Source organism: Sander vitreus, chromosome 2 (genome assembly GCF_031162955.1).
Source record: "Sander vitreus isolate 19-12246 chromosome 2, sanVit1, whole genome shotgun sequence".
Lineage (NCBI taxonomy): Eukaryota > Metazoa > Chordata > Actinopteri > Perciformes > Percidae > Sander > Sander vitreus.
The window spans coordinates 35,813,327-35,827,206 of NC_135856.1; the positions used below are offsets into that span (position 1 = coordinate 35,813,327).

At 42.5% G+C, this 13,880-nt stretch overlaps 1 protein-coding gene across 2 annotated transcripts; it reads left to right on the top strand.

The window, feature by feature from the left end:
- Positions 1 to 106: 106 nt before the first annotated feature.
- On the top strand, positions 107 to 13,633 carry cep44 (centrosomal protein 44). 2 transcript variants are annotated; one of them, XM_078267261.1, is made up of 10 exons: positions 107 to 308; positions 1,377 to 1,524; positions 1,739 to 1,876; positions 3,070 to 3,144; positions 5,583 to 5,786; positions 7,849 to 7,977; positions 8,122 to 8,220; positions 11,793 to 11,864; positions 12,499 to 12,536; positions 13,087 to 13,633. In XM_078267261.1, exons 1-10 carry the CDS (start codon positions 217 to 219, stop codon positions 13,145 to 13,147), a joined length of 1,056 nt encoding a protein of 351 aa, XP_078123387.1. In that variant the 5' UTR covers positions 107 to 216; the 3' UTR covers positions 13,148 to 13,633. The 2 variants fall into 2 exon arrangements, with proteins under 2 accessions (XP_078123387.1, XP_078123395.1); XM_078267269.1 differs by lacking the exon at positions 11,793 to 11,864.
- The last annotated feature ends 247 nt before the right edge of the window (positions 13,634 to 13,880 follow it).

A 13,880-nucleotide genomic window follows, 5' to 3' on the forward strand; every position in this document is an offset into this window, starting at 1 on the left:
GCTAACGACGAGACATCGAAACTACTGCACTTTCATTTGTATATCGAAACACAACATCGAATGTTTATGCAAAGGAGCTAACGTTAGGGTTGTAGTGTCTTCTAACGTTACCATATTTGCGTTGCCATAACACAGACTGACCAACGTTAACTTCGGTTCGGTTAACGTTAGCTAGCTGTTCAGGTTGGCGCTTCTCTCTCTTTCTTACAGATAAAGATGCTGTCTTCAGGAGATGTCCATGGTTATCTTCGCAAACTGGAAACTCTCCTGCGGGTGATAAAGTACCCAGGATATGTCGACTACAATGGGTAACAAAACAACAACCAAAACTTCCGTTATGCAGATGTGTGTTGTTTTGTTACCAATAACGATTTACGTTACAGTGCTAGAACCCCCTATAACACCACACGTTCATTTAAAAAAAAAAAAAAACTAGAATACCATTAAAAGAGGCAGTTTTGGACTTACAGTGAGAAAACCTGCAATTAACCATTTAACGGGTATTTTGTATTCAGAGACCGAACGTGACTTTTGACATCAGTCGGTAGGACAGTAGCTTAGTAGTTACATTACAGCAAAAAGCACAAACTGTAACCTTCGATAGTTCAAACGCTATCGTTACTGCTTTCCACCGTGTTGTCATTTCATTTTGTGTTTTCTCACTGTGCTTACCTGTAACACTATCTGCCGTTTGGTTCATATAAACACCAGCATTTTGTGCTCTCTGTCTCAGGTACGACTAATTTGCAAATGTACCTTGTTAAACTAGAGACATCTTGCAGTTAGATCACACCAAATCGGGCGGGCAGGAGCATAAAGTGGTGGGGGCCCTTCCCTACCCCTCTACTTCAAACGCCCTTGCTTGGACCACACCTAATTTCGAACTCGGTCTTCATTTTTATGTCAACTACACACCTGTAAAGTTTCGTGACTGTATCTTCCACAGATGTCGGGCCAGGGGCTTAAAGTGAGGGGATACCTTCCCTACTTCCTACCCCCCTACTTCCGGTCCAAATCAGTTGTCTATAGCCCCTTTCACACAGCCAGTTCAAGGGAGGGGCAGAGTTGTGTCACCTTTAAGCCGGCAGCGGAGGTAGTCACAGAGCCATAAAAAAAAAAAAAAACGGGTAAAAAGAGTCAACAATACCAGCATTGCTGTCGCGGCTGGTACTCATGCTCAGATTTGGTAGCTGCAAAATATGATTGTCACTCCTTGCGTAAACACACCCGTGTGTGAACTTAATTTCAACGCAACTATGAACTGTGACAGCTATTTCCAGCAGTGGGCAGCATTCACATTACACATCAGAGTCTCTTTTTTCTCATTTACATTTTTTTCTGACAATCTCCCATGTTGTTCTTTGTGTCTCCACCAGCCTTTCCAAAGGAGATCCCTCTGCTTTTCTACCAATTGTGAGCTTTACCTTCACCTCATTCTCTCCACCTTTTGCAAAGCAACTATTGGAGGCTGGGCTGGAGCTGACTGGCAAAACTGACCTCCGATTCACTGACACACTTTATAAGGTAACACATACACACATTCTGAGAGCTTTGTTTTTACAGATGCAGCATTACGACATGCTGTCAAATTTCTTAATTCACGTTCGTCCCCTCCCTCTGTGAAGCACAGTGACTACTAACCCACTAGTGTACAGTGGACTCTTAGTTTTACGCTCACGATTATTCTACTAACATGCACTGCTCTGTTCAACTGTGAGTGTGTGTTTTGTGTGTGTAGGTGCTGCGAGATATCTTCCATTATAAACCCATTCTGACCAAGCAGCAGTTCCTCCAGTGGGGTTTCTCTCTAAGGAAAATCTCTGTCGTCTGTGACATCATTAACTTGGTCCTGCAGAAACACAACCAACTGAAGAAGGTACAGAACTTTTAATGTTTACATACGGTACATGTCTATGTATGTATTTAATGTAGATGCATATTGTGTATAACTGTAATCTGTCACATTAAAGGCAGCCAAGCATTCTGCCTTTTACTTAAAGGTTAACTACTGTTTTTTTCCCCAAACATTGCGTTCGCTAACCCAACCAGACTCCATGTAAATAAACAGCAATTTTAGCATCGTAAAAATACACTTATTCAAAGTTGACAGAAACAAAATAAAACTATGAAAAGCTGTTTTGGGTCGTCTTTCCACTTTTCCAACCATCACAACTCTAGTTTTAGTTGAAATAAACACATAGTTTACCGATTTACATGCGAAAATATGTTTGCTCTATACACGCTAAAAGTATTGCTTTTTTAAATGGAGTCTGATGGGTTTAGCACTAGCAACTTCAGAGCTGTTTCTGGTTAAACAGAAAGGTCTTAAAGAGGTTTTAAAGGTCTATCTCTGTAGGGATCCTTTCCATAATATTGTCAGACACTTAGAATATTAATCTGAGCCTGTCAGTGGCAAAACGAGCACTTTTGTGAAGCTGGACAAATGTCCTATTAACTTACATTGTAGCTTGTTTGTCCGCTGCCAACTGCAGCGATCTCGCTTAATACTGAACCAATGTCAAAGATTGTTGTTCCCATCAGTTACTTAGACAGAAAAACAGGAAAAAAACGGTAGTTACCCTTTAAGTAAAAGTAACAATCCCATAACATTAGACACCTATTATAAATACAGACCTGGCAAGGTGTTTCCTGCCGGCCATCAAGGCGTACTGCCACCAAAATGGAAGAGCGTCACTGCCACTACTACTGTAACAAATTGGGGCGTAAATAGAGCAATTGTCCAAAGTTGGATGACAAGATAGTTGGACTGGCAGCTCTTGATCAAAATATTAATGATGCTCATAATGAAAGATTCCTTTCAAAAGGTTTTTGTGCAACAGTGGCAGATGGCCTGCATGTTCCAGTTACCATACTAAGGGACAGCCATGAAGCGTACTAGCGTAGCGGTAAATAAATACTTTAGACCTAAAACAAATTGTGTGTCACCACTATCTGTGCCACAAAAGTAATGAAGATTATAGGAAATAACACAACAGTACACAAACATCATTCAAGAAACAGCAATTCTGTAATGCATCCAATAGAATTGTGTGTTTACATGTGTTGTAGCCGAAAGTCCGATGTCCTGCCTCACACAAGGATGACAGAGGGGAAGCTCATCCAACAATGACTGATGCCGACACTGTAAGTATAGTGTAAAGTACCATACCACCACTAAAAGTACAGCTGTGGCATCTAAAATGCAGCGATGCCTGCAACCCCATCACAGAATGATTTGCGGCAGGTAGACGGCGCTACGGTAACACATTCTGACGGGTCACAGATTTCGGTGTATCACCGGAAAAGCCTGTGTTAGTGAGTATCCAGCCAGGTAAAGGGTAGCAGGATATTTCTTTATATAGGCCTAATTGTATTTTACTTTTATTTTAGAAGTTATATGCTGTAGTTATGGCTGATACTGGGGCAGGAAATCACAGGAAAGAAGGAAATGAAACAAAGAACAACTAAAAGCTGAAAGTGAAAGACGACGGGCGAAATCGCGAGTCAATCTCTGTCGGGCTTTCAACAGATGGAGATAATTACGGGATTGTAAATTATTTAAAAAACGTCCCCGAATTGGCCCTATAGTATGTAATATGTCTATTTCATTCATAAAATAACTTTACAATGTGCAACGTGTTGACAACATTAAATTACGTCCCCCCTTCCATTTAGCGCGGACGTTTTTCTTTTACTCCGTGTTTGTGTTGGCCTGCCATTTTCTTTTCCCTTGTCCCTCTGTACTTATGTAACGCGTCCTTGGGTTTCATGAAATGCGCTGTAACTCGGTAATCTACAGTGGGCAATACAGCACCGTGAAGAAAAGACCTTTATGACAGCAGGTGTGGTAAAAACACTACCGCGTTCGTCCAAAGCAGTCGCTAGAATCAACACAAACTGAAAGTTACAAATAGCAACTTTAAAGGAACACAGCAGGAGTACACCCATATATAAATGGAACATTGTGCATATTCTGTACTACACAATTTAAAAAATAAAAAAAGTAGGTTGGCTTTCTTTAGAATACAGATACCTAGCTCAAAAGCCAATATTACCTTAACACAAAACAATTCAGTTGTCTATAGCCCCTTTCACACAGCCAGTTCAAGGAGGGAGTGTTGCACCTTTAATACCCCCCCGTCGCCGTGTGAAAGTTCCAAAGACAGAATGGGAGGGGCAGAGTTGTGTCACCTTTAAGCCGGCAGCGGATGTAGTCACAGAGCCGTAACAGAGCCGAGCCAACGTCTGTGTGGAAGGGACTAGAGATGGTCCGATACCATTTTTTGCTTCCCGATACCAATTCTGATACCTGAACTTGCGTATCGGCCGATACCGAGTACCGATCCGATACCAGCGTGTCATATATTTTATTATGTTTTAACAACTGTATACTACTATCCCTGTATGGATGTGATATTATTTATCTTTGTTGTCAGTCTGGCTCAGATTAAACTCTTTGTGAAACATGAATGCCACAGAACTTTCTTTTATTCTGCAGTTTGACAGTTAGTTATAATGGAAAAAGAACATAAATAAACTACTTTAACGTAGATTTTCTTTAGGGCTTTATTACGTGGTATTGGATTGGTGCATAAACTCCAGTACTTACCGATACCAGCGTTTTAGGCAGTATCGGAGCCGATACTGGTATCGGTATCAGAACATCTCTAGAAGGGACAGCCGGCCAGGTGGAACTACATGCAGTATAATGCACGAGTTGACCCACAGGACGGTTGGAATGTGACAAAGCAGCGTTCAGAGTAGCCAAAGTTAATAATAACTTACAGAAACATTGAAGCCATATTGTCCATGGACCGCAGCGGTCCGTCTCTGTCTTTCTCTCTACTGACAGTTGTGCTACTATAAAATATACTATATAAACTTGGCGGTGTGTGGGTTCGGTTGGGTTTGCGATGTTGATTGACGGTACGGATCTGCTCACACACTAGACACCAACGCTGTTGTGTAACACATCATGTAGCAATGTAAAATCACACACTGACAGTAGCTCCCAAGACGGCGGCCACCTGTATACGAGAACGCAACTGTCTTCATAATCTATCTTTTTAATAAACTGTCTGTACACTAACAAAGTTCTCAATGCTTCGGTTAACATTTAGGGACCCTCATCATGCTACCGTTGAAGTGTGGTGATATTTTGAGCCTTTTTAGTGGTATAAAAAGCGATTTGTTTTTGCTTTCCCTGTGCCCTGAACACTAGCGTTGTAAGCTAATCAGCGGTCGGCGCTAGCTTGTTTCAAGCTACAAACACATTCGATTAGCATGAAAACATGTCCCAGAGAGCTATCGAGTGGCTACACATCTGTTATTAACCCCTAGGTTCGTTTTGCGCCGGAATTGTCCTTTAAAGGCAGTTACTTGCATTGAACAGATGGCACATGGTCACAGGCACATTAAACCTACCTTAATGTCACTGAAATACACAGGAGTGTTAACAAGGATGTCAAGCGGTAAATGACTGGCAGGTAGGGGGGTGCTATTTACAAAAAGGTGGGATGAGTCAGACAGGTGAATGATTGGAAATGTGTAGTTGAATGCCATTGTGTTTTTATGTGTTTCAGGTGTCCGAGAGGCCATTTGTTGTGAATCACACAGAAAGTTGCTCCACTTCTCACACAAACTCCACAAACTTCCCCCACGCGGAAGCATTCTCCTCCCACTATGAAACCTATACCTCTCATAATGAAGTGCACTCCTCCAGTTCTCCTGCAAATGGAATCAAAGAGCTGGCAGGACGGGAGGAGGACAATGATAACATTCTTTACGTAAGCATTTACCAAACCAGTATAACGATTAAGCGAAAGCTTGTGATAGACTTTAGGAAAGGGGTTTGAGTTCCGTACTGAAACTTTTAAAGGCCAATTCAGACAAAAGATTTGCAAGGAGACGAGTTGAAACTTGCAGCTTCTTGCAACGTGTCCGTCTGCAGCATTCTAAAACCTGCCCATTCACACCAAAGCGAGGAAACGGTGTATCATCTCCATGGCAACGACTCTTTGTACTTCCGTCCTAACCAAGGGGGTAAGCGTCTGTCAACAACCCGTAGATCCTGTGGCGCCATTTTGATGCTAACAAGCACTCACCTCCTGTTAGCATTCCATTGACTGCCATCCATTTTGACGTCACTTTGACAGCGAATAACTTTACATCTGAAGCGTTTAAAGACTTTATTTGTCCATTGTTTATTTCTAAAGAAACACGACAATGTATAAAAGGCTCCATTAACTTGTATCTCACGTTAAGGCTCCGTAGCAGACGTTTTTATAAAAAATAGGCTAACGATTGTGTCATAACCAAGCAACCTACTGTCGCATAGTAGAGGAATTACCGTATAGTACAGGAGAAGCGCGCAGGCAGTTTTAACTTACATTAGCTGTTTAAGTTTAATTACTAATGTTAACTAGCATTTTAGTTAGCAATAATTAGCTTGTGCCTATGTTATCTCCTTACATATACCTACACTCTCCGTCTCTGCAAGATTGGGAATGATTGAGATTTCTCTTGGCACAGCTACCAGAAGACTTCCAACTTTAACTCCGGATTTCCACGGAATACAGAATGTCTGCGGACCGGCTCCGCTGCGGAACGGCTGCATGCTCCGCCGTCCGTCAATACCCACCAGGTCCGGATTTGTTGCGGCACGGCTGCAGCCATGACTGACAGCTGTAGTCACAAGGACCCACAAGATCTCGCGAATTCACGTAGAATTGAACCACAAAACCAACCACAGTTTGTTTCCATCCAGAGGAGTAGAGGGGAAACAACTCTGTGCTGTGTTTTCAAGGTGTAGTGCAGGGAAATATGATCCGCTGTGAGCACGGTGTATTTTATTTTGAAATTTAACCGGATGTTTATTTTGTTTCTGTGCTTGACATCATGTCCCGCACTATCTGCTATGTGCTGAATTGCTGCGGAGCTCTCCGGCGTCCAGCTAAAATAGAAGCTCTGCGTATCTGCTCCGGAAGGCTGCAGAACGCCGGAGCTGAGACGCAGTCGGAACGCAGCCGTTCTGCAGTCAGTGGGAATACACACACTGACTTTAATGGAAACCTAGTGACTCCACCGCCGTTCCGCAGCCGGTGGAAATTGGGGGTCAGACAGGTTGCTCACACCACATCTATGTCGTCTCTCTCAGTTGGAGGCTGCTCAGTAACGCTCAGCACTCACCGGAAAAGTGCTTCTAATATCCTTCACTGGTCTCCGTCCAGAGCAACGGGATCTGTTGGTCCAGTTTATATAATGTCTATGGTCCTAACTTATGACTAGCAGCTTTTTTGTTATTTGTTGCATCTAAATATGAATGTGGATAACATTAGTGATAGTGAGAGGCCTCCTACAGTTCCATTTCTAGTGATGAATTGGTGAAAACACGTTTTATTTCTCCGATTCACGGCTTTGTCCGAGGCGCTCCCTCTCTTCAGTCACTCTCCAGCTCGCTCTACCGTACGTGCTTGCAGGCGCACGTTGAGCCGCCGTTACCAGTTTGTAACAGAAATAAAATGGATTATGTATCATTTTAATGTAGCTGACTTATCTATTGGCTGTTGAAACAGCTGACGTCTCTTACGTTCTAAAACCAGCCTCTGGAGACTCGACCAGCTGAGTCGCAGCAACAACATCAGCTGGTTTGAGACGAGACGGGCCAGTTCAGACCGCTGCGACTTTTCTCTGCTACGTTCTAAAACGGTATCGCCTCGTCGAGAATCTTTGGTCTGAACTGGGCTTAAAGGCCTGAAGTTCTGAGGACCACTGGATCCACCCCAGATCTTTCCAGCCGAGTTTGAACACATGCCAATTTAAAATGTAATGTTACTGTCTCTCTTTCAGTCATCAGAGGTGGAGGGAAGGCTCTCGGCACTGGAAGCTCAACTCGGGGGTCTTCTGTCTGGGCTAGACAGGCTTAGTATCCTGGAGAAACGCCTGGAGGAACTCGACAAACCGAGAAACACAGACAAGGTGGATAAGTCATTCTTTACACTACTTCTTTAATATCTTATTTCATGTATTTTATATTGTTCTTTTGTTGGACAGACAGCAAAGATAATGTAATAAAACATTTCAATTGCAGATACCTATTCTATTTATCATGTTCTATTCCAGAATGAAGGACAAGTCATCACTATATCCAGAGAGAGCTGGGAAAATCTGATGAGCAGAGTCCTGTTACTGGAAACTAAACAAGATCTGAGCAATATACAGGTAGTGTTCTGGCTGTAAAAGTTCATTTAAATTTCATCATGTAGAATGGATTCACTGAATGTCTTATTTTTTTAGTCAGTTTCTGCCTGTTATTGTGTTGATCCAATTACAGGCATCTTCACATGACAATTGCGGGGTTGTAACAAATTGCTAATCAAAGCAAGAGCACTGTATACTATAATAGGGCTGAACGATTTTTTTTTTTTTGGGGGGGGGGAGTAAAGATGGAAAGATCCTAAAGATTAGTTCCATATAAATGCACGGATAATTTGTTGTTTTGTCGTTAGTGAAACACAATATTGACCTTGTATTTGAAAAAGGAGCCTCATATAGGAATGACATTTCCTCCTATGGAGTCCGTTCATTCGCATTCGGAGATCGACACTTTTTGACTGACAAGATGGCTGATAGTGTGCTTGAGTTCATGTGTAGAGCCCCTGGTGATACTCGGAGCAAAGTTTCATGTTGTGTCGAGTCTTCTTAGTGTTTTAAAAATAGTGATTTTGATGCGATCATAGTAGTGCCCCTAGCACTCCCACTCAGAGGGCCATTTGACCCAAAACGAGAATACGGTAAATCTTAAAAGTGGCATTTCCGTCCTAATTATGCTTTTAAACGAAAGTTTGACTCAGGTACATTCACAAAAAGACACTAGGTTGCATTTTGGCGAGAGTTACGCTTTAAGAACACGATTCCACGAGGCCGGTTTTTAGCTTTGACTAAATGATCTCTCATGTTTTTCTACACTCCAGCAAAATGTTTCTTCTTTACCCAGTGTGGTGTCTCTCTCTGACCACATATATTTAAGGCTGTTTGACTCCCTGTGGTCTGTACGTGCAGAATCATACAGATGTTTGTACAGACGAACCTGCTCTTCCCAGCCGACCGCCTTGAATTGAAAGCGCAGCGCGCACCTAGTTACAAAAATTCAGAGGTGCCACACACCGCGACAGCTTGTGGATCCTTTGCGCTGGAAACCACCGCTGCGGGACCATTAATTTAGCTTTAAGCTCCCAGCTGAGCTCCTGTATATCATTAATGATAGTATAAGCCTTTTATTTTTTATTTCATGTTAAAACCGTATTTCCCATCCTTCCTTTGATTCCCTGCCTCAGCCTGTCACTCCCTCTCTACTACCCGGTCTCTACCCTAGCTCCGTGCCCTAAGATCTCACAATGTGTTGCTCACATGGGCAGGGTTGGATCCCAGGCTCCTCCGGCGACATGTCAAAGTGTCCCTGAGCAAGACACTGAACCCCAAGTTGCTCCCCAGATGCTCTATATATAGCTGTCAAATGCTCCTAATACTTAGGATGAGTTAAAATGCAGTAATTGAATTTCACTACATTGTGCTGTAAATTGCATGTGACGATTTCACATATTCCACCAAAACAAGTTCCTTCCCGAGGCTATTTTGCAGAGGCACCGTGGCTGTGATTGGTTTACAGAAATGCCAATAAACCAGAGCACGTCTATTCTCCCATCCCAGAATGCTGTGTGGACTAGCCAGACCTTCCTCCGCAGCGCTGTGGAGGAAGGTCTGGCCAGAAGACTAATACATGTATGTGTATGATTGAGGGCAGGTAGGGTCCTCATTTAGGATCCCAGTGGCCTGAGGTTAGAAGCTCCTCCTGAGCCTCTCAGTGCTGGCCTAGCGTATCTGGTACCTTCTGCCCGACCTCAACAGGGACCAGCTGGTTTGGATCCTTTTTCTCCCAGCGCCTGGTGTAAATAGCCTATTTTACGTTCAGCTGAAAGAAACCACTCTCTGTAGGGCTCTGTTCAGTGCTGTTTGACACTCTCAATGGAGCAGGAGTGGAAATTCCTCAATATAAGAGATCACGGCGCACCATCACAGAGGAAATGCAGAGAGAGACGTGGGGATCCTCTCACACCGAGCAGCCGTCCCTGACCTGCGTAGACTGCCACCCATTGGTGGAGGAGGTGCACAAATATTTTCAGTTCATCACGAAACTGGTGGACCACGTTTGACCATGTTAATGTGGTCGAAATCATCAGTGAAACTCATGCCAGTGGATTTCCTGAGTGCCTGATAGTCTATATGAAAACAAAAAAAAGGAACGAATAGTCGAATTGAAAACAGCCAAATCAGGAATAAAACCGGGTACAACCTTAAAACACTTAATTAAGGGCGTTTTCACACCTACCTCATTTGGTCCGGACTTTCAGACTTTTCAGTTCAATCCAAACCAAAATTACAGGTGTGAAACCTCCCCCGGACCATGGTCCGGATCAAAAGACCAAATTTTGATCCGATAAAAAGAGGTGGTCTCATGGTCCGGTTTGTTTATAGTGTAAAAGCATTTTTTGGATGGTTCGGACTTTCGGACCAAATAAAAGAAGCTCTGGCAGGCTCTCCTTGTGTTACAAGACCGGGGATAGCTCCTTTAAGGAATAGCTCGGCCCTTAGTGTGTAGGCTACATGAGAGCATGTGTGACGGTGAATGCGCTCAGAGCTTTTTTTGTGATTGTTGCGGGCAGAAATCCGTGATTATGCGGCACGTTTTCTTAAAAAGTGCGATGGAATATGCGGGATATTTATGCAATTTTATGCGATGAAATTGCAAAAACTTACCTCACTTCATAACGTTCCCATGGCAACAGGGGAAAATGGCTGCTCTTGTGTGAAGTAAACGCAACATTTTTCAACTTTCTGCTAAGATATATGTGACTTTTTTGCAACGAAAATGCGGGGATTATGAAATCATGCAAGCCCCGCATATTTTGCGCAGAAATCGGCAAATTATGTGGCGAAAGTGCGGCGTATTTGAAAAAATGCGGCCCCCGCATAAATATGCAGACTTTGGCTGATTATGCATTGAATTATGCAATCGCATAATCACGTTTTTCTGGAGGGACTGGCTGAGAATACATCAGCAGTTTATTTGTTAAGTGGTAGTAAACGTACAGTGTAGGTTTCCGTTTGTCTCTGAATAAATGCTCCAGAAAGAAAGTTCCCGTGTCTTTGCTTCTCAACATCACAACAAAACAAAAAGAGCCGCGGCAGTAGGGAAGAGCAGCAGTCGGCTGAAAAAACTCCGACACAGAGAGAGGATATGATTGGACAGGGAAGCCCTGGAGTGGAAGTATCTGGAGACGCGGGTCATGTATGTGATGACGGCAGGACGTAGTTTTGTCACTTATAGATCTTTAGCGCGCTTGCATAACTGCAGTGTGAAACCAAAACTTACCGGATCAAATGTATACAAAAAACATGAACCTTGGTCCGGACCTTGGTTCGGACTTTCGGGTGTGAAAACGCCCTTAGTCTAGGTTGCAGTGACAGTAAGGTGAGCATGTGAATAGACTGTTTTTTTCCCCTGCCACAGTCAGACTGATAGCAAAAACATAATGGTTATGGTTAGGGTTAGGTGCCTTGAAGTCAACGGTCACAGCACTGCCTGGAAGGAGACGTTGGGGGCTTAAAACACCATTGAGCGTTAAAAAGGGATTAGCTTGAAACTAGCACTTAGCCAGTTTTAAGATTAATCCTTGACTAAGCCCATTTTTAAAATGACCGTTCCCCTTTGCTTTGTCACCTTTCTATCTTAGTTAAGTGTCCCGCCTCCATGTCCGTTATCTGCCTCCTCCTGTTCCTCCAGCTCCAAATATGATGCTTCCAAGGTGAGACAGACAAACTCGCCTTGCTGCCACTATGGATAAACACATCTAACCTTTTCCAGCTTTTCAATGATTAGGATCATTTTGCAAGTGACATCACCTTTTGGTTGTATTATTTCTTTCATGTTCTTATTGTGCTGTGTTGGGAACATCTCGGGGCATTGTTTCCCCTGACCATGCATTTAAATAGGACCGTCTTACAAGGCGTGGGCACCATCCAGTAGAAGCTAAGTAGTCGAGGTTGTAGATTTTGGTGTTGTACTGAGTTGCATTATACTGTAAAGTGTTATTTTCAGCGTTATATTGTCTTCTCATGACCGCAAGATAATGACTTAGTATTAAATTAATTAATTTTCTTTTACAAATGCGCTTCTAGTTTTCTATGTGTGCCAGAAGAAAACTGAATGAATTCTAATAATGTTAGCTGGTGGCATTAGCAAACAGATTTCCAAAGCAAGCGTGTCTCAAATGTCCTGACTGGATGACAATGTGTACTATTTGCTCATACATAATTTGACTGAACAAACAAACTAGCTAGCCATCTATGTACATGCATGTCTGCTTTCAGGCTACAGTAATTCTTTCTTCAGCAAGAGCAAGATCTATATTTTCTTGTCTGTCCTGTTTCTTTATCCAGGAGGACCTCAAGGACAGGCTAGAGAGGATCACCAACATGTAAGCTCTTAATTATAGTTTTTCAATATCAAATATACTCTTTTCTACAGACCTCAGAAACGGCCACTGAAAAGAAGTTCAGAATTTACCACATCATGGTTGTGAGATCGTTCTGCTCCCAGATTTTTTTATGACTTTGTGTGCTTAACTTTGTTGTGTTTCAGTTTTCCCAATTTCTGTTTCGACAGGTTAAAAGTGCACACACTTCTAGCGCCAAATCTGGCTTACCTTTGTTATCTGTTTCAGTGTCAGACTGTTTCGACCCTCCAACAAAACTACAAAAGTTAGCTCTGCTTAAGCTCTGATTCCTTTCACATAGGGATAATTACTACATCCAGCCCAGCTTGATAATAGCAGCAGACACTTGGCCTTCCAAACGTTAATCCTCTGAATTTCTTTTGATTTTATAGAGAAGGTGTTGGTGTAGCTGCCATATTTAAAATCATATTATATTTCTAATACAGTATTGTTTTGCTCTTGTCAGATAGAACACCATTGGGACAAAATTCATTTCATGATTTTTGTGTTTGTGTATGTCTGAATTGTGTAGGCTGAAGAGCACCTCCAGTCTGCTGAAGAACACTGAATCCTCCGCAGCACACTGCAAATAAATAATGTTAAATTACAGTATGTAATATTACACCACAATTTTGGTGCACTTTTCTATCTTGGCATTGTTAATGTACATTTTTAAACCCAGTCTCGCATTGCCGGACCTATCTCGTTTGTATTTCTCTAAACCAATCCCGACCCTCCTGGGCGGCGCTGAGCTCCGGATGCAGCGACGGTGGCCTCGCAAAACAGATAGCAGAGATAGCGGCGGGGGATGGACATCCGTCACGTCAGGCTTTATCCCAGCACTGTACATCCGTTGAGCCAGATTAAATTAACGCCATTATGTACCTAATCACAAGCTATTTAAATGAGAAACTCCTGTATGTGCTTTTAACTTTTAAACAAATACTGTCACAATGAAAATGAATGTCCAGTTTGAAGACCTCCTGATGAGAGTTGAGTAGATGATTTCCACTGTTAGCTCCTTACAAATAAATGCTCTATTCGTAAAACTGCAGGTGCTTGTTTGAATTGTTTTTCATTTAACGTTATATTTTTTATTTTTTAATTGGTAACACTCATTTCTCAACACTGAGTTCCCTTTTTTTTTTTTTTTTTACCTTTCACACAGTCAGCACATCAGAAGCCAATGTGCTCTAAACTGTGGATCTTTCCAAACTTATGAACTAGGGCTGTGTATTGGTAAGAATCTGGCGATACGTATCACGATACATGGGTCACGATTCAATATATTGGAATATATTTCGATACTGTACGTAAGGCGATATA

Excerpts from the sequence above, each read along its gene's own strand:
- cep44 (XM_078267261.1), top strand. The coding sequence starts at position 217 with ATGCTGTCTTCAGGAGATGTCCATGGTTATCTTCGCAAACTGGAAACT. Across the intron at positions 8,221-11,792 it reads AAGATCTGAGCAATATACAG|TTAAGTGTCCCGCCTCCATG; the intron begins GTAGTGTTCTGG and ends TTTCTATCTTAG. Across the intron at positions 11,865-12,498 it reads CCAAATATGATGCTTCCAAG|GAGGACCTCAAGGACAGGCT; the intron begins GTGAGACAGACA and ends TTCTTTATCCAG.